General features: G+C 44.3%; 5 protein-coding genes; 1 reads left to right on the top strand and 4 right to left on the bottom strand.

Moving 5' to 3' along the window:
• RCC_05985 (uncharacterized protein) overlaps positions 1-517 on the top strand; it is a gene marked incomplete at both ends in the record, with an annotated part of 2,214 nt that extends 1,697 nt beyond the window's left edge. The window contains one exon of the mRNA XM_023771249.1: positions 1-517. This exon is cut by the window's left edge and continues 1,697 nt beyond it. Within this exon, the coding sequence (XP_023627017.1) occupies positions 1-517 (517 nt within the window).
• Positions 518-2,425: 1,908 nt separating this feature from the next.
• RCC_05984 (uncharacterized protein) lies at positions 2,426-4,210 on the bottom strand (the record flags this gene model as incomplete). XM_023771248.1 has 5 exons in its annotated part: positions 2,426-2,505; positions 2,578-2,704; positions 2,778-2,912; positions 3,031-3,098; positions 3,154-4,210. 5 exons carry the CDS (start codon positions 4,208-4,210, stop codon positions 2,426-2,428), a joined length of 1,467 nt encoding a protein of 488 aa, XP_023627016.1.
• Positions 4,211-4,678: 468 nt separating this feature from the next.
• RCC_05983 (uncharacterized protein) lies at positions 4,679-5,017 on the bottom strand (the record flags this gene model as incomplete). Its single annotated transcript, XM_023771247.1, has 1 exon — positions 4,679-5,017. The coding sequence occupies one exon, from the start codon at positions 5,015-5,017 to the stop codon at positions 4,679-4,681; it is 339 nt and encodes a 112-aa protein (XP_023627015.1).
• Positions 5,018-6,300: 1,283 nt separating this feature from the next.
• Positions 6,301-8,323, bottom strand: RCC_05982 (related to Meiotically up-regulated gene 157 protein; the record flags this gene model as incomplete). XM_023771246.1 has 4 exons in its annotated part: positions 6,301-6,323; positions 6,376-6,731; positions 6,782-6,934; positions 7,008-8,323. 4 exons carry the CDS (start codon positions 8,321-8,323, stop codon positions 6,301-6,303), a joined length of 1,848 nt encoding a protein of 615 aa, XP_023627014.1.
• Positions 8,324-9,279: 956 nt separating this feature from the next.
• On the bottom strand, positions 9,280-10,782 carry RCC_05981 (related to glycolipid-anchored surface protein 5 precursor; the record flags this gene model as incomplete). XM_023771245.1 has 3 exons in its annotated part: positions 9,280-9,865; positions 9,916-10,150; positions 10,203-10,782. The coding sequence occupies 3 exons, from the start codon at positions 10,780-10,782 to the stop codon at positions 9,280-9,282; spliced, it is 1,401 nt and encodes a 466-aa protein (XP_023627013.1).
• Positions 10,783-20,532: the final 9,750 nt, after the last annotated feature.

The following is a 20,532-nucleotide window of genomic DNA, read 5'->3' as shown; positions in this document are numbered from 1 at the left end:
TCTACTTCCGCACCGGTTCACCCAACAACTACCTCCGTTACTCCTCCAGTATACGCATCTAGCAGCTCTACTTCCGCACCGGTTCACCCAACAACAACCTCCGTTGCTCCACCAGTTTATCACACAACGAGCAGCTCCGTTACTCCTCCAGTATACGCATCTAGCAGCTCTACTTCTGCACCGGTTTACCCAACAACGAGCAGCTCCGTTACTCCTCCAGTATACGCATCCAGCAGCTCTACTTCCGCGCCGGTTCACCCAACGACAACCTCTGTCGCACCACCAGTCTATCACACTACAAGCAGCTCTGTCGCTGCACCGATCTACTCATCTAGCAGCGCAGTTGCTCCTCCAGCCTATGCTACGACGACCTCCGCTCCAGCACCTCCCGCTTATAGCGCACCAGCACCCACGTACTAGGTATCGTGTTAGCCACGCGGGAAGGAGGACAGGATTGAAGCTAGAAAGGCAATATGTGGAACAGACAGGACATGTTCAGATACAACGAATTTCATAATAATGAACTAGGAAAATAACGGGAGTTGGAAATTGGGAATCACGGCATTGATTTTGAACATAGTACCACAGCACACTCCTTTAGTTTGTGCATTGTACATAGATCTGGATAGCTTGCGGCATTGAAATTTAAAAACGATCAACGAATATGGCCTCCCTTCGCTGCCCTCCTGTGATCCTTTCCTAAACTCGATCTTTCTTATCCTAGTGTGGACAGGGCTTCCCGGCTAAGTTTGCTGTCGCATCAAGACGGTGCGACTATGTATACTCAAAGTTGCTCTTGATCACAAGCTCTGAGAACCCTTGAAAGTGTCTTTCTTCGTTGGGGCATCTCACTCAATCTAGCGATGGCGAACGATAGGTTCGTTGAGACAATCCAATTATGAGCATTAGCATCATGATCAACAGACATCATACACGGCAAGTGATCAATTAAATACTGTCGAAGGTGACTTTTAAGTATTCCTCGTGTACGTCATTGATACTCGTTTACACTTGCCGTTTGCTTTTGTTCACTTGCTTCCTTCACTCATGCCCTACCCGATGGAAAACCCTCCGCGGGTCAACCACTTCTGGTCACCAGCATGATTGTGCCGTTCATTCGACCATCAAGGTACCATATCAGCACTCTCCAGGCTTGATCTTGTTTCGGACTGTTTGCTTGGAAGGGAGGCAGTAGTGTTTTGCCTCACCTCAAATTCCCACAAGCTTACTTCGTCGTTTCCAGTTTGGGATTGAAAGAAAGGCAACAACGAGCGTCTCACTTGTACGAACATGTATCAAATATTCCCACAAACAGGCCAATTCAACCAGATTGTAGTATTAGCCTACCCACAACATCTGGAGACATTTGAGCACAGGGCGATGCTATATCGCTACCCCAACCCTAACCCTGTACCGAATGTGAAGACGACCACTTGAGTCCTAACAATCCAAATAAGATAGAAAGGGGCAGCAAACAGTCCCAGATGAAGGTATAGGTATGCATGAATCTAATATGATCAGAGCTGTCGATACAAGGAATCATCAACGAGAGCAGCGCACTGAACTGCTCTCTCGATTGATTAACAGCCACTTTTGCTAGTAGCAGGGATTCTAACAGGCTTTAAATTATCAAGCCTGTAGAGAGCGAGGAGGCCTCAGGATATTATGGCTATAACTAAGGATGCCTTGTCCTGATGAATAGTCCTCATATCGACAGCTCTGAATATGATGAGCCAATTCTTCGATGCTCCTCGAAGTCCAATTCACCCCTGATCATATCTCCCGACCGTAGGAACATCGTTGAAAAACAACACAGCCGCCCAGTTAGTATAGATGGATAGCATCCAACACATCTCCCTTTTCCCTAGCATGAATCACGTCCGTTAATTAAATATCCTCGTCAATGCACCTGCTTGCATCAATATCGATACTGTCTTATTGGAACCGTGTTTTGACCACTTCACCAGACTTTGGATGAACCACCATGGGAGCGTTGCCAAGATGTGCAGAATTGTTGGAACTACCTTGCTTCTTGAAGTTTGGGAACAAACGGCGGCGCCCAGATCTACGTTGCGACGTTGGAAGGAACTCCTCCGAGCGCTTTCGAGTGCCATGGTCGATGGGCTCGTCTGTTCGGTGCAAGCCGCTGGAGGTATTCTCACATGTGTAGGACATTGCGATGTTTGCGATATGAGTAAATGGCACGACTGTTTTGTAATGCTTCAAACAACGAGAAACATGGACTGAGACGGAAACTTTTTCACAAGGGGTAGAAGAGAAAGGAGGACTGAGCTCCAATTGAAAACTGTGTTCAAAAGATGTACTTCGGATTTGTGTGTGATGACGATTAGAAATTACGAAATAGTAGGCCAAATATCTACTGCGATCGTCGGCCCAACATCATTTCATCTACCACCACAATCGCTTAGTCGTAGGTAGGAGCTGGAGTCTCGTAGACGGGAGCCATGGTGGCGGACTCCTCCTCAGTGCAGGTGGTGGAAGAAGCTGTGGGATGGATAATGTTAGTAACGAACGAAATCATGATGTGGGTGAGAGTAGGGGGAGAAAAAAACGAACCCTGGTGCGCATCGGCCTCGGAAGAGGATGATGCGTAGACAGGTGCCTCGGTGGTCTCTGGCTTGTGCTCCTCCATCATGGTGGAAGTGGCGTAGACGGGTGCCTGAGTATGCTCTGGCTTCTTCTCCTGCAAGAAGAAAATGGCAAGTCAGCAAATGTCACGAAAGCTAAGAAAATATATGTGATTGTCGATGACTTACAACAACGGTGGTGTAGACGACTGGGTGCTCGACCTTCATGGTCTCAGTGGGGTGAGACTCGTATGAAGTGTAGACCTTTGTGTGGTAGACGGTGGTGAGGGAGACTTTGGGAGCCTCTGGTGCCTTGGGAGCCGCCTGACGAAAAAATATATAGGTAAGCAGCGTTCTCATTATTCTTGTTCTACATGAATGCTATATCTATCTTTTCGATACATGCTATTCATTTTCCATTCTTCATCATTATTTAACGTACTGGGTGGTAGGCTGGGGGAGCAGCTGGGGACTGGATCTGTCCGTCACCGATCTGCTGGACTGGGTTCTCTGTAGGAATGTTAGAAGATGTGTTGGGGTTTGAGGGATTTTGAGTTTCACGTACGGATCTGACCGTCACCGATCTGCTGGATGGGGTGGGCAGCAGGGGCAGCGGGCATGGCAGCAGGAGCGGCAGGCTTGGCGGCAGGGGCAGCAGGGGCAGGAGCGTAACCAGCTGGCTTGCCGTCGACGCACTTCTTTGGGTCGGGGATGACACCGGACTGAGCGTCAGCAATCTCAATGATCGCTGGGCCAGCGACGATGGTGTCGTCGGATGGGGTTCCCATGACCTTCTCCTTGGTGAGGACAACGTAAGCCTGGCCAGATGGAGCACCCTCTGGGATGGTGATGGTGTACTCCATGCCGGATCCCTCAAGAGGAGCCTCGACTGAGCCGGTGATGGTGATGAAGTAAGCAGCCTTAGCCTCAACCTCCTTCTTGACGGAGAGGGTGATCTTGTCGCCGGCCTTGCCAGCGCCAGGGGCGGCAGCAATGGCTGGGAACCCGTTGACTGGGAGAGGACCGTTCTCTGGTGCAATGGCAGTGATGAACGGAGCCGCCAGGGTGACAACCTCGTTGAAGTCAAGAGGAGTGTCGAATGGGTATGGGAAAGGCGACAGCTGAGGCTGCTGGTTACCGCGCAGGTAAGAAGAGTGACGAGCCTCAACGGTCAAGATGGAGCCGGCAGCGGTCAGGTAGGTGGCATCAGCAATGTACTGAGCAGSACCGAGGTAGGCGCTGACACCGACACCCTCAAGGACGTTGGCGATGGTGAGGAAAGTCTTGATGTCCTCGAAGCCGAAAGCGTAGGTGTTGGGCACAACGGGCTTAACACCGGCCTTGGTGAGGGCACCAGACAGGAACTCAACGTGAGTGGTCTCATCGCCGGAGATGGTCTTCAGGTTGGTGTAGAAGACGTTGTCGTATCCAGCAGCGGCGAAGTCAGCCTGGGAGAACTTGGCGAGACCCTCCTTGTAGAAGGCGTTCTCGAGGTGCTCGAGGGTGAGGGCGTAGTTGAGGATGACTCCATCGCCTGGACCACCCTTTGCGGCCTGGCGCTCGACGACTGGGGCCGCAATGGCAGCAGCCGCGAAAGCGGAAGAGATGATGGCAGAACGCATTTTTGATTGTTGTCTCGGGTGATGTGGAAGCGAGTGAATGGAGAACAAGAAGATGGAGAAGCTGATGGAGAGAGAAGTATTATAGCAGTGCGCTGTCGTGGACTATATACACCTTTCGTCACTACATCTGCTCATTTCCACGGTCGCCCGCTAATCTCTTCACGCGGCTCCCTCGTCGTGCTCACCTCATCTCACTTCTTTAGGTCGCCAGTCCGCATTGAGCGATGGCCTAGAACACAATGTCAGGATCGTTGGTTTTGCCTTCGGAAAGGCGCCCCTCCGAACCCAACGGCTGGAAGTCAATCCGTTCGCCAAGCATTCGTTTCTCCGCATCGTGCTTGTATCATCGCCCAAAGAGGTAAAACGGCTCAATGTCCATCGGAGCAGACCAATCACGTCGATCTTATGAGCAGGCACCCCTGGTTGCCCCGATCTTTAGTGAAAAGTGAAAGTGATATGCTTAAAATCTCACCCACGCCGCAACTTCGCTGTGCACGCTGCCGCCCCTTTCGTAACATTTTCCCGTTGGTGGGACGAGACTGTAATTTCCTCCGTGACCCACTTTAGCTGCAAGATTCTGTAAGCATTAACGTTAGGTCGGAGCCCTGCAGTGGCGAACGTGGAGAACGTCGCGCACGAGACCATGGGAACTGTCGATGCCGGCGCATATTTGTGGGGACATGGCCGCGGATCTGGGATGACGACGACGTATTGAACAGCTCCGGCATCCTGCTCGCATGCCGCAGTCATCATGGACATCGGTCCGCTGTGGTATCCCGTCAGGAGCAGGTCCAATCGCTTCGACATTGTCACCGGTCAGCCGCGGGGTGAATCCGTTAATCTCCTCCTTGCGGTTATACTTTTGACGCTGCAAACGCCGCAACGCTAACACTCCAACGTCGAACGATCTCTGCCTTCATCTCCCGCGACATGGCAAAAACGACGGCGGCTGAAGCGATGATGACAGATGACCTACGCTATGTTTCATGCAAACGTATTCGATTTTCGACCCAACGTTGAACTTCGTGTGAATTCGCATGATACTCTCCTGCTTGCGCTGTGCCAGCGGAGGGATTCGAGTCGTCATGCGTCTGCGTCAGAGTCAGTGATGATGCCATGGCGCTAGCGCGACTCGAATGCGGCGAGAAAGTCAGTCGCAAACATGCCGGGACCAAGTCTCGCCGGACGAGGCTCCGCGAAACAATTCCAATTATGTCGTCCGTTCATCTCACAGTGCTATACAACGTGGCTCCGGTGCCGACGGTAAGTGGCCTCGGTGGCCACTCTGTTGATCGTGCGATTCACGGCCAAGCAAATTTGGAGAGGATCTTATCTGATTGTCGCTGCCGTTGCGGAGGATCTCTCGTGTTTGCCTTTGGGTTTCAAGCCAAAACTGCAGTCTCTTTGTAATTAGCTCATGTGAAATTGCGACCAACAATACCAAAACGGAGGAGTTCTCGCTGATGAGGGGCGGTTGCTTGTGGCAGAGTGCGGGCAACGGAAGGATCCCCTATATACCAATCGCCTTCCCTCTCCTCGTGTGATCGTCTATTGTGGAGGGAGAAGCCGACTGGGGCGGCAAGAGCGCAGGCGTAAAGCCCGAGACGGCATCCTCTCGACTGTGCTCCACAAGAGCGACCATACGTATCTGGGCGATGGGCAAGGTAAGACATTGTCTGTCGCGAAAAGCCCGCCAAGAGCAATAATTTATCGATATGTTTCGCAAATTTGTGCGGTCGACATTACGGTTCGGGTCAGCTGCGACCGAGTGACGCCGGGGACTGTGTGCTCGATTGGAAGGAGCTTCAAACTATGGCGCAGCTTCGACAGCTGACGTTGCGTGGAGAATAGCTCAAAGCGTGGAGCAAGAAGCATTGTGCAACCGGCCGTGGAAATCGGCATTGCAAAGCACGCCGAAGATCAAAGGCGCTCAGTCGAAGAGAGACTCACAGCTCTCCAGCACGGTCAGGACTTCGAGGGAGMATCCCTTCGAAAAGCCATGTACATGAACATGGACATGGACGTGGTAGAGAAGCATGCGTCATATAAGCACTGATCGCTTTCAAAATACTGCCGATATTGGACACACATCATCGTCTGATGAAAGCCGGACCTGTCAAGAGTAGTCAGTAAACGATCAAACACCATCCTCATCGCATACATACCACCAGGTCCTCCCCGCGCAGACCACGCCTTCCGAAGCACAAGGAGCAACAATAGTGATCCAACCGCGAGAGCGCCCGTCATGTACCAGAACCAATGCATATCCGAAAGGCTACCAGGATGAAGGCCATGAGGTACAGCGTGGATGTGATGATCTTCTTCTTCATCGCCTTCCATCTGCTTCCCGTCGGGATGTCCAACTGAGAGTGCTGGCTTTGGAATGGATTGGTCCACTGCTGCCCCAACATYGTCGTTGTCCTTTCCGGGAACCTGCTGGAAGCTTCGTTTCAAGATCTCCGGTCTGCGTGCATGAAGGTCGAGTATGCATTCTCCGAACAGGCCATTTGCCCACGCGAACCTAATTACACGTTAGTGCATGAAAGAATCTATGACGAGAATCGGGCATACCAAGATCGTGTCCAGTCCGAGGCATTATTCGATCTAACACTCTCATGAATCAGACCATAGCCATCCGTACTGCTCACCAGCTGCTGTAGTTGTTGAATGATCTCGGCGTCGTTGCTGGAAGTCAGAATGCGAACTATGGCAGCCATGGGCCATCTGAGAAGCGAAGACGCACAGGTCAGCATCTTAACGTGGGTTGAGGCCGATCGTAGCTCGAGAGGACACTTACGCCATCTCCATTCCATGGTGTGGGCCACCGACAGCACTGATGACCGGTCCATGCATCCAGTAAGGATTGTAGATGCTTAGCACCCGTTTGCGAGTTGCCTGATAGACAGGATCCTGAACATCTAGAAATCCGAAGAAAGGTGCTGACAGAAGCGAGGGCGAGTTCGAATCATCCATGACATTGCTCCCGCCGTAGCCATCGACCTCGAAAGCATAGACGTCCCCGTGCTGCTTTGTGTGGACGATGCCATGCCCTTTGACCGCTGCTTTCACACTAACGGACAAATCACTCATTCGCTTGGCAAGATCCGGAGCATTTCCAAGCTTGTCTACTATTCTTGCGCATAACCCAGCGAAGCGTGAGAATTGCATGTTCGCCGGGATGAATAATTGATAGAGCACAGGGTCGTCAGATGGCCGAAACAATGAACGGATAAGTCCCGTGCCAGCCGCCGTGGGATTGCCTTGATTGTGATTGATGAAGTCGTGATGGAACGTATAGGGCGAGGTTGCTTGTGTACCATCTTCATTGTATGTTGTATGATCCCGCATGCTCTCAGCAACTGAAAGGACAGATTCAACAGCTTTGGTCCAGCCAAATCTGCCAAAGAATTCCAGGTCGTGAGTCTTTTCAAAGTAGGTGTGTGAGAGTTGTAGGAAAGCTGCTACACTGTCCAGTTCCCATTTGCATTCAAAGACCACTTCGGTGCTGTACTGAGGTTCGATCTTCCAACCGCCGTACGCACCGTTGTTCCTGTGAGGCTGGCCCGATTCTGGCGGAGGCTGAAAGGCATTGCAATAGGGCGATATTTGCAAGTACCGCGCTTGTTGGTTGATAACGCCTCGGAAGAGAGATGCTAGAGAGTCTTTACTTGAGGAGGCTTCCAACAATGGCGCATACGATAGCAACTGATTGGCAGAGTCACGGAGCCACATTGCGGGAATGTCTCCAGTGATCACAAAAGCGAGTTCTTCGTCCGGATTCTCTTTGGAGGTCCCTTTCCAGCTCACAGTAGTGTCCAGGGTATTGGGATAGGCATTCGTAAAGAGCATTCTGAGGTCCGGATCTGTAATGTCTGTCGATATCTTCTTGATTGCTTTTTCGACCACGGAGCTGTTGAAATTCCTGCATCGAGGCTCAGGTCGCATGTTCGTGAGATTGTACAGGCCGTCGGTATATGGTGCATGTCGCTGAGTGCTCCATTTGCCATATTCAGGGCATGCATTCTCATCTATTGCGGGTTCGTCAAAGCCGATCTTCACCTGTCCTCTGGCAAACCCTGCAAGGAGCAAGAAGCACACAAACAGATTCGCCATCTTGCGAGATGTGACGGCGAACTCTCCTCTCCTTCGCCTGCTTCCTTGATAAGCAGGAAGCTGTCCATCGTGGCGTCCGGGATAGGCTCTGTGGTCTCCTGAGAATGCCGTTGCCAAGAAGAGGTGAGCGCCACGGTGGAACAAAGTTTGAGGTCTCCATGTTTTGAACCATCACGTGACTGGGGAAATCCTTGCGCTGATCACGATCCGACATGCATCAAAACCCCGTGCCATCYCCACACATCGCGACGGCGGGGAACATCGTTAGGAAAGTGCACGGCCAAGTATACATCTCTTCGCTTCGCCAACTCGGTTGGCTGCCGATAGTGGTGTACTGTGCTCACCGTGTGGAAGGCAAATTTCTCTCAACAGGAAACAGGATGTAACTTTCCAAGATTTTACCCAACTGTGTTCCCGCATATTAGCAGAGACATCGAACGATTCTGGCTCATTGACCTGTAGTCCCAAGCAAGTGTTGCTCGTCCATACTGCACAATCTGGGCTTGTCATCTTCAGCAGTGGCCAGATCTTTTAGCGACATTCACATAACAAGTACCAGCACGCATGTCAGACGGGGAAGCCGGAGACAAGTGGCACGGATGCGATGTCTTTCAGTACAGCCAGAAGGCTTCCTACTGAGTGTTGTGCGGGATGTCACAGCTTACATGCTATGTGAGCCTATTATCCGAACATGCCAATCACACAGTCACCGTGCCCCAGCAGCTATCACTTGACAACACCATTAAATATGGCCCGAGTTTGTGCCATCACGGCATGCCGGTTTCGAAGGTCCAGCAGTACTCAAGCTCGCACGTACCGACAATTGAAACCATGATTCTACCAAACCGTTTGGCCTCACCCACGCTGCAAGATATCGAGTAGCTTTTCCGTCTTTTTCAATTGGCGTTCGCATTCATGATCGCTACGTTAAATTCCTCAACTCAAATTGCAGTTCTCTACAAAAGAGCAGCCCCAAAAACCATGCTCAAAAGAACCAAACCACCGCAAACAAGAGGCGCAAAGTCCATGCGCCCCATCTGCACAGAATTCGCAGCCGCCTTCGACGTCTTACTCCCTCCCGTCGGAGAAGCAGTGACAGATCCAGCATTCGGATCCGCAGTAGATGTGCTCTCGCCTCCTGCGTTTTGCGAACCATCGCCCGTGAGACCCGGACCACTGCCAGCACCATTCTTCAGGTAGGTCTCTGCTCCGCTAGGCATAGCGGGCAAAGCGCTTCCGATGAAAGGGCTGGTATCCCAGTTCGTGCCTTGATCAGGGCAGTTTTGGGTTGTGCTAGAGGTTGTGTAGCCTCCATCACCACTTGGGCTGGTAGCGCTCGCTAAAGCTTTTTGAAGGTAGGAGAATTGGTCCCCTTCGGGAGACACGGTTGACCCGGAGAGTGTAACGATGCCGAAGCCGTTACCTTCTAGCGAATATTCGTAGACAAGACCACCAGAGAAGACTTTTGTCATTTCAGGTTGGTAAAGCTCGGCCGTCTCTTCGAATGTGCGGGTGTTTTTGATGCAGCCGTACTCGGACATGCTAGAAATTATCAGCAGAGGAAGGACTCGGTGCTTTCTCTCACGACTTACAAAAGAGGCAGGCTATAGTTGGAGTACTGCGCGACCAAATTGCTCCACCCAGATGTGGTGTATGAGGATGGATCGCACCATTCGTAGTTGTTGATGGCGTAGAAATCTGAAAGAGTTTGTGTCTCGCCGCAGTCCATGTATTGAGCCATCAGATATTGGTTCTCAGTTACATCCGCTGCACTATAGCCAACTGGGATCGAGCGATAGCCACGCTCACCGACGTATTGCTTCATGTCTGAATCGTTGTTAGTGAATGTTCCCATCGAGTCACGCGCTGATCAACTCACCTCGAGTTACGGCTTTCACATACGGTGCCGCGGACGTAGTGTCCGGAGCGTTGAGAACTTCATTCCCGCTGAAAAAGAGTAAAGTATTGCTATACCCTGCAAATGCATCGATCGTTGCAAAGATCGATTGGAGGTAGGTGGGATTATACGACGGACCAGGCGAAGCTCGATTTAGTGAGTATTTGGGAGTGTTGACATCCAGCGCTAGATAGATTCCCGCATCGGCGAGAGCACTCATACACTGATCGTGATTCGCACTGTTGTCAACAGTGTACACACGAATGGTGTTGAGTCCCAACTGCTTGAAATATGGAATGTCGCGTGAACATATGCTGTAGTCGGCGAGAGGATCGGTTATATCGGAAGAACCTCCCGGCTGATAATCGATTCCTCGAATGTAGAAGCGACTGTCTCCAGCGAAAAATGCATTGCCTTTCGTTGTTATGGTTGGAAGCGTAGAGCCAGTTCCAGACGATCCTTCGCTCGAGCTTTTCGTTGCGCGTGCTTCGACATTGGCGGGATTCGCAGCGGCGAGGGAGACGGCGCACGAGACGAGTGCAAGAATGGACATTGTCTGCATTATTCACCAAATGTTCGATTTTGATTGCAGGCGTCTGAGATGAGGAGTGAAATCGAGACGACGTGATGTCAGAAAACGACAGTGGAAATGGTAGTGACAAGCCCAAAACGAGAGAACGTGGAAGTTGCCAGACCCAGCAAGATAGTTGTACGATCTAAGGTAGTAAACAAGCTACCATCACATCAGTTTAAGCATGTCGGCGAGGGTGACGCGGCTCGGCGTTGGAGGACGCGGCCAGGCCATTCGCGTGCAGTGCGTCCCAGCCACGAGCGGGAAGAGCGGATAAGTGTAGAACCATAAGCTATGTCGGTGAAAAAGTCACTCACTCGTCTTCGCCACTGGCGCCTCTCTGTTGATGTGCTAGAGCACTTCGGAATGGCATTGCGGCCGCGGAGAAACCAGTAGCTCCAATGCAGGCCAAGAACAATCCACGCCATCGTCAACTCTCAGACCGATACGGATGGCAAGTTGTCTTGGCGGCCTGTGACCAGCAGCGAACCTCCATTATTGAGAATGCATCCGAAAACATGTGAGTTTGATGATGGAGGTGCAAGGTGGCGGATGTGGAGGCGAACTTGCTGTTGTGCATATGTGGGTCCACTAAGCTGATATAAAGCACATAGTAAAAGTAACTAATTAACATATATGTAAAAACTCTGCATCTAAGATGCGGCTATATCGACAGAGCCTTAGTTATCTATAGGTTACGTGCTAGATCTATAACACTCCCCCTTCTAGCTAGAAAGTAAAGCCTTAGATAATCTATTAGATGCTATAATAGGCTCTAATAATTACTCTATTAGAGCATATATCTATATATATGCTATATATGCTACATATGCTGCATATAGCTAAACTTTACCCTTATACCTTACTACTATATATATGCATAGTTAACTTAATAAGCATAAAACTTAGTTACTACTCTAGAGCAAACTATTATCTAAATATCTACTTCCTTCCCTAATTACTACCCTTTAGAGACATATCTTGTACTATAACTACTCCTTTAATATAGCTATTAGCTATAGTATTTATTATGTCTTTTACACTAATTAATGCTAGTTCTATTAGTTATATAGCTATAGGTACTAGTGCTAGTAGTAATAATAGCGGTAGCGAGAAGCGACCTAATCGTCGTTTAGCTCCCTCTAGTTATAAGGGTTAAGGAACCTCTAAGCGTAAGCGCCTTCTAAAGTCGATTCGTAGTAGATTCTAGGATCTTATTATTAGCTAGTTCGGCATTAGTGCTAAGGGACAAATTAATGTTCGACTATTGGTATTTACCCTCTTATAGGTTCGTAAGCTTCTAAGTGCGTATAAGAAAGGCTACAATAGTAGTCTCTTAGGATCTGCTATGTTTAGAGAAATACTTAAGAATCTACCTACTATATAGTAGATAAATCGATTAGTTATAGGTAGAAATTATAAGCTTGTCTATAAGCTACGATTAGCTACTCCTACTACTCTAGGTTCTTCTAGTAAAGAGCTAATACTTAATATTACTAGKGGCAATAACTACCTCCTAACTATCGCTGCCTCTAGAACTATAGGAGTTAAGATCTATATAAATGCCTATAATAGGTGCCGGCTATATATTAACTAGTATTTTACTAATTATATAACTATAGAAGGGCTCTTCCTTAGTACTTGCCTAGAGTATGCTAGTAATAATTACTATAAGCGCTGCAGCTTTAGTAGCTATCGCTCGACTTATAGGAACACTACTACTCGTACAGAATTTAATGCCTAAATTAAGGCTAGTTTAGCTACGAATAGGGAGAATGTCCTTCCTATAGATAAGGGAGCTATAGCTTATAGAGATCGCCTACTACTACTAATATACGATACTTATAGTCGCCTACTTTTTAACCCTTTGCTATTTACGACTCCTAGAGCTACTAATAGCCTTACGGGCAATATATATTCTTATAACAATCGCTAGCCGATTAATTTCTTAAGATCCCTCCCTACCGTAGGTATTAGTAGCCGCTATAGGCTCGTAGCTATTAACTTTAACTATCTAGCTGTAGCTAGACGTAATTAGTAGCGCTAGTACATTATTACTGCTATTAGGAATATATTAGAGAACTTTAGTATAATATAGGATAGTGCTGTTTAATTTAATCCTAGTAACTACCGTAGCAGGTCTAAGGAGGAAGCTCCTAATAATAATTAGGACACTAAGATAAACTGATTTTTATCTCTAGGCTAGAGTTCCTTATAGGGTATACAGCTAGGGATAGTGCCTTATTAGAAACTATAAGTAGAATAGAGCTTTTAACTAGGGTATATAGCTATTAATAGTGCCTTATAGTAATTTTATAGTAGAGTTAAGCCTAAGAGTAGCTAGGTTAAGGATTCTCTAGTTCCTATAATAATAAATAAAAAGTTATAATAAAATAAGTGTGTTTTAACAAAAGAAATCTTCCCCTAAACTATCTATGTATTATATAATAGTATTAGGTAACTTTAGCTTAGTTAGGGCATCTGTAAGCTACTTAGTAGTATTAATGTATTCTACCCTAATGTTCCTAGTATTATATTGCTCCCTATAGTAGTAATTTCTTATAGAGATATAGCGAGATCTCCTAGAGTTTAAGTGATTCTTAACTAAACTAATAGCTAACTAGTTATCGACTTTAATTAGGACTGTTTTAATGCTTTGCTAGGTAATTAGCTTAATCTTATTAAGCAGTTCCCTAAGCTAGCTAATTTCCCTAGTAGTTTCTGTTAGGGCTAGGTATTTAGCCTTAGTGCTAGATAGGACAATATCCTTTTATAGCTAGGATCTCCAGATTACTAGCCTACTATAGAGTTTAATAAGCGATCCTAAGGTAGATCTCCTAGTTATAATATCTCTAGCATAGTCTAAGTTAGAGTAAGCTTCTATAGTAAGGCTAGGTAACTTTCTAAATATAATCCCTTTGCTAATTATATAGGAGATGTATTTCTAGATATGCTTTGTAGTAGTAATATACTTATTAGAGGGGTTCTATAGGAATCTTACTAGGTAGTTTACTATATAGGTAATATCTAGCTTAGTATAGTTAGACAGATGTTATTATTCCCTAATAATCTTATTATATAGATTATATTGTTGCTAGGTGCATTTACCCTCGCTAGGGTTTAGTAATCTTTCTAGTAGGAACTTTATAGGCTTAACATTTAATAGACTATAGGCCTTAAGTTTGTCTCTGCTATAGTGTTCCTAGGAGATTGTAGTTTTACTAGTCTTAGATTGCTTAATATAGAGCCTAAGGAAAAGGTTAGTCTTAACTACCTTAATGTTATGTTTCTTCCTAAGACTATTAATTACCTAGTTAATATCGTTCTGTAACTAAGCAAGAATCTAGAAGTTATTAACATATATAAGAACTAGTGCGCTATAGCCTATAAAAAGGTATGTATTAGAATAGGTTCTTTTAAGCCTTATATCCTAAAGCGTTATAACTACGTTATAGTACTAGAGAGCTGCTGCCTACTTTAGGCTATATAGTCCCTTTCTAATACGGATTATATATTTCTTTAGGTCCTTAATGCCTATACCTAGATGTTTAACTCCCTCTAGAGGATATATCTATATTTCCTTATTAATATTAGGGTTTAGAAAAGCTGTTTTAATATTAATCTAGCTCCGCTTCTACCTATACTAGGTTGCTAGTACTAGGAGGATTCTCCCTATAACAGCCCTTAGGGTTAGAGCAAAGGTTTAGATATAGTTAATACCTATCTTCTAGGAGTAACCTTTAGCTGTCTATCTAGCCTTATATACCTCTATAGTACTATTAGTAAGCTTCTTAAGCTTAAACACTTATTTAGCTTTTAGGGGAACTCGTCCCCTAGGGAGGTGTTTAATTAGTTCCTATTCTACTACGCTAGTAGACTATAGGGACTTTACCTCCTTAGTTATAGCCTTCCTCTAGTAACTACTAGCTAGAGCCTCTACTACTAACTAGAGTTCTACTAAGGGCTTCCTAGAGGCTATAATAGCTCCTCTAGCATTTATTCTTTTATAGTTATGCCTAACTATAGATCTTCCTACTCTCGTCTAGGTAAGTACTAGGGGAGAGAGATCTCTTTTCCTTTTGCTAGTAGTCTGCTATAGTATAAATAGCTCTATAAGAATATCTATATCTTCTAGGCTTTGCTCCCCCTAAGCTATAGGGCTAGGGGAGACTTAGGATTGCTCCCTCTAAGCTATAGGGTTAGGCTAGGAGAATGTTTCTCTATTAGTCTCTACTATAGGGGCCTTTATAGGTAGCTGCTAAGATATAGTCCTTTACTACTAGGAGGTAGATAGGGATGCTACCTAGGCTTCTAGCTACTAGGCTAGGATAACTTCCTAAGCTTCTAGCTTAGGGATAGGTTTTATATAGGTCTCTAGCCTTATAGACTAAGCCTCTTATAACTTAGAGATTAGGATTAGCTAGGCCTTATACCTAAAGCCTTCCTAGGCTTCTTGCTTAGGAGATAAGTATAGTTAGGCTTCTAGCCTATTACTACTAGGGGGAATTAGGAAGACTATAGGATTTAATACCTATAGCTCCCCCTAAATTTTAGGGTTATACTAATTCCTATTAATAAGGTCCTAATAAACAAAGTCCTTATTAAATGTTATATAGGGTATAAATATAACCTAGTATCTCTAGCCTCCTATATAGTTTAGTATTAGTCGCTTATTACGGATTAATTTGTAGAGAACTAATAGCTATTTATTTAGCGAGAGAGCAGGAAAAGCTCTAGGAATAAGAGTACTCTATTACGTAACGAAGACAAGCCTTAGTGCTATCTTCGGAGATTAAGAGATTACGCAGAGTAAGAGCGATTAGACTAATTAGTGTAATTAGACTGCTCGGCTTAGCACAGGCTTAGAGATAGGTATATAGAGAGCAGTAGTTAGTAGTAGATAGGAGCCTCGTGCTTAACTTAATTTATTGTATTTATATATACTATTAAAACCTTTACCTTTACTTCGAGAGAACAGATAGTACCTTAGAACATACCCTGCGTTATAAAAACGAAGCAAGGATTTAACAACTTTAAGCACTACCTAAGGGCCTACTATATATGTCTATAAGAGATTAAACCCGGAGCCCTACACGTTAACTACAATTAATAGGGATTACGGAACGACTTAGCGTAATRTCGATTATAATAGGAAGCGGAAAACGAACGACGACCCTAGTAAGCTCGATAAGTATACCGGAGGTAACTAGAGGACTAAAGGTGTCGACGCCGGAGACGTTCGACGGTATACTAGGACGACTAGAGGCCTTTTAGCTACAGGTTTAGCTATACCTCTACTTTAACACTTATTAGTTTAATAGCGAGGCTAGCAAGGTCTTATACGCCGCATCCTTCCTAAGAGGAAGAGCCGCTCGAGGATTTAGACTATATCTTAAGGACTAGCTTAATAACTAGAACGAGGATAACACACCTAAGACGGAGACTAGAAAGATCTTCTACGACTACGAGGAATTTAAGACGAAACTTAATAATCTATATAGGATACTAAACAAAGAAGTATACGCCGATCGCTATATCCGCTAACTCCGATAAGTTACCTCTATAGCCGTATATACCTTAGAGTTCTAAGGATATGCTGCCGATCTCGAGTAGAACGATATAGCTCTTCGTTCCTAGTTCTACCTCGGACTTAAGGATATAGTTAAATTAGAACTATCCCGAAACTCTAGCCTAACTACGCTTAGAGCAATAATTAAGTTAGCAAAGGAAATCGACGAGAGACTCTAGGAGCTACGGCACGACCGATTCGTGTAGCCTAGATTTTAGAGACCCGCAAAAGGCGGAAAAGGGAACTTTAAGGCTAGAGGCGACGATCCCTATAGACTAAGACCGATAGAGCTCGATATAATAGAGCGAGGTAGTCGATATAAGAAGGCGGGATAGAACCCTACTTATTATGCATATAGTAACTAAGGACACATTACTAGTAACTATAAGGATAGGAACAAAGTTAGACGCGAGGAATTTAGTTTTATATCGCGTAAGGAGACATACTAGGAATACGAGAGCTTCCTCTCGAAATCCGCCTAAGCGGATCCTAGACTAGGAACGCTATTACATCGTAGCCTCTTAATGTAATAAGCCTAGAGAAAAGAGACCCTCGAACGGATCGTCTAAGGCGACGCCCGTAAGAGTACCCTAGCTAGAAGGCGACATCTCTACGATATTATAAAAGAGATATAGATGTTCCGACGCGGGAACCCTATTAGGAACATTAATAGGAAGGTCGGCAACGGGATCCTCGGATTCTAAGTCGTCGAGGACTTTCCTAGTTACGTCGTTAATACGACGCTCGGCTAGACGTAGTTGTTTTCGGAGACGAATCTTCTTTATRCGCTTCTTAGTAAGGCGCTAYAAGATTTCTACCTCCTCTTCCTCTAACRACTTAATRTCTCGGCGAAGCTTCTCCCTTAAGGCGCGAAGTTTCTCCTATTAGGCAAAGGCTAGTATAACGTCGCAATGTTTTTTATTATAACGGACACACTCGGAAYACTTAGAAGAGYRAGRGCTAATACGATAGGAAGGCCGGYTCCCGTCGGGAAGGTCTTTCGCGTTTTAATAATTAGTATAGGGGGCYATTTTAATACYRTTRTCCTYRAGGTCGTCGGCGAGCTTTTYRCGGCGAAGAGTAGACTTCGCTTTAGTACGGATAGAAGATRTTAGAGGAGACATCGTTAACTATAAGAATAAGGTAGGATAAACCCTAGACTATATAAGCTTYRGGGCGAAGCTAGACTAGAAGGGGGATAGTATTACGGATTAATTCGTAGAGAACTAATAGCTATTTATTTAGCGAGARAGYAGGGAAAGCTCTAGGAATAAGAGTACTCTATTACGTAACGAAGACAAGCCTTAGTGCTCTCTTCGGAGATTAAGAGATTACGTAGAGNTCTATTACGTAACGAAGACAAGCCTTAGTGCTCTCTTCGGAGATTAAGAGATTACGTAGAGCAAGAGCGATTAGACTAATTAGTGTAATTAGACTGCTCGGCTTAGCATAGGCTTAGAGACAGGTATATAGAGAGCAGTAGTTAGTAGTAGATAGGAGCCTCGTGCTTAACTTAATTTATTGTATTCACATATACTATTAAAACCTTTACCTTTACTTCGAGAGAATAGACAGTACCTTAGAACATACCCTACGTTATAAAAACGAAGTAAGGATTTAACATCGCTATAGGAGGTAGTTTATAGACGAATGTTCCTAAAATCTAATAAACTAGTATATTTCGGCTCTAGGGGCGAACTTAGCTAACTATTAGCGGTTATTATTATAGATATATGCTTTATAACCGAATCTCCTTATATAGAAGAGGCTAAGGGTTGTTTCCTAAGAGACATTAAGATCTTAGTTAAGGTGTAGCAATAGTATACTCTTTGTTCTAAGATTTACAAGCCTATTAGTAATATATACTAAATATAATAGTGCGAAGCTCTAGAGATCCTAAGGTATTCCTAAGTTAATAACTATTAACCTTCCTTTTCTAAGGACAACCTTATTAGAGGATTCTATAACACTATTTTGTTCTAGTGTATATAGAGCTAAAACATTCTATCTAAGCCTAATAGCATTAACTATCTTAGTTATAGCATTATTAATAAATTCACTACCCCTATCTATAAATATAAGCTTTAGGATCTTCCTATAAGCTATATACATCCTCTAGATAAACATCTTAGTTATATTAGCACCGTTACTCTTTAGCTTTATTAGGAATACCTATTTATAGCGGGTTTTAGCGTCTATAAAGAGAAGGAAGTACCTATTGCTATAGATGTCTCTAGGGTTAATTAGCCTAACTATATCGATATAGACCTTATTAAGGGCTCTAGCGACTATAGGTCGGGGGTATCTTAATATAACCCTCTATAACCTTATAAGTTTATATATCTCGTAATAGTCTATAGTATCTATATTAATGTTCTTAAGTCTAGTAACTTTAAGCTTTGTTATATTAAGGATAGATATACTAATATAGCCTAGTCTCTAGTACTAGCGGATTATATCGGCTTTTAGCTTTGCAAATGCTATAGTAGCTAATAACTATGTACTTCTCCTACTCTAGGGGGCTTTATTACTATAGGGGATAAGGATTCTAGCATTCTTTAGTATAAGAACTCTATAGCGCTTTTATAGCATTCCTATAAGACGATCATTTTTATCTATAATAATCCTAGACTTAATATTAAATAATATGCTATACTTTACTAGGAGTCGCTCTATAGATATAAGGTTTATATTAGAGCTTAGGGAGTATAAAGCTCTCTTAAGTTTAATCTTAGTCTTAGAACCTTTATAATTTATTAACTTAATAGTTATAATACTAGAGTATGTAACTTTATTTTAACTAATAGCCTAAGAGAACTTTGCAGGTTTTTCCTTCCTATAAAGGTCTTAGAACTACGCCTTATTATTAAAGAAGTTATATAAGGTTCCTATATCCTAGATATAGAGCTAATTATTAGTAGGTCTTAATAAGGATGTAGCTATAGCTGCTCCTAAGCTTCTTAATATATTAGAGACTACTAAGCCTATATTAGAGACATTATCTTCCGTAGTAGCGGTATTAGCTCTCCTTCTCTATAGAGGTTTTCTAGAGTTCTTCTTAGTATTATCTTTAGAGCTGTCCTTTTTATCGTCCCTAGGCTTTCTTAGTTTCTACCTAGGTAGAGCTCTATTAGGATGCTGCTTATAGCATTTAGCATTAGTATATTAGTATTAGCACTATATGCATCTTTTACTATTATCTCTAGTATCCTATATTACTCCCCCTATAACTCTCCTCTATTAGGAGTTTTACTAGGCCTATAATATTAGGGGCTTTTCCCTTCTAAGTAAGGTAATTATGTCCTCTAGGGATACTAGCTAGGGTTTATTAATATAACGCTAACTTCTAAGCTATTTAATATAATTAAGGCCTATTATAAATAGCATATTAATTATAATTAGCTAGAATATAAGTCCTTCCTAGCTTTAGGGCAGGTTATTAGATCTAACGAATTACTTAGAGGCTATCCTATAGTTATAGACCTACTACTAGAAGTCTTCGCAATACTTTAGAGTATTGTCTCCTATAAGCTTAATGCTTCTAATCTATCTAAGTATCTTATAGATATCTATAGTAATAATAGGCTAGTAGGTTACAAGGATTGTTTAATATAGATCCCTTATATTCTTCTTAGTGCTTTCGAAATTAGGCCTAAGCTTTTTATCTAATCTGCTATAGATAATGCTATATACTATAATGTCCTTCTTCTTAAATTCCCTAAGGCTCTAAAGGTAATCCTTAGGGTTAGGGAAGTCCTTAATATAGGGCTCCTTTACTAGAGGTTCCTATACTAAGTTATAGAAGATATAGCTAAGCATATCCTCTTTAGCTAGTACTCCCTTTAGCATAATATTCTATGCTAAAAAGTTAGAGCCCTTCTTAAGGACCTAGTTCTCCTTTACTATCTTAATAGTTTCTATTATTATTTCTAACCCTATGTTACGGAATGTCTCCGCGGGGTCTCCCGTAGCAACATTCCCGTATAGGAATGTCTGTAGGTAACGACTAGTATAGGAGAGCCTATACAGCTAATATGTTTCAATTATACGTAATAATAGGGCAAAGCGGAAAGAATGGGATCGCTCGGAGAGCGACCCGATTATATAATTATCCTAATTAGAGAAGCACGGACCTCCGAACTTCTAATTAGAATAAACATACTAAGCACGTT

The sequence above is a fragment of the Ramularia collo-cygni genome (genome assembly GCF_900074925.1).
Source record: "Ramularia collo-cygni strain URUG2 genome assembly, contig: RCC_scaffold08, whole genome shotgun sequence".
NCBI classification, from domain to species: domain Eukaryota; kingdom Fungi; phylum Ascomycota; class Dothideomycetes; order Mycosphaerellales; family Mycosphaerellaceae; genus Ramularia; species Ramularia collo-cygni.
Note: the sequence above shows the minus strand (reverse complement) of the source record. Positions and strands in the feature narration are given on the sequence as shown.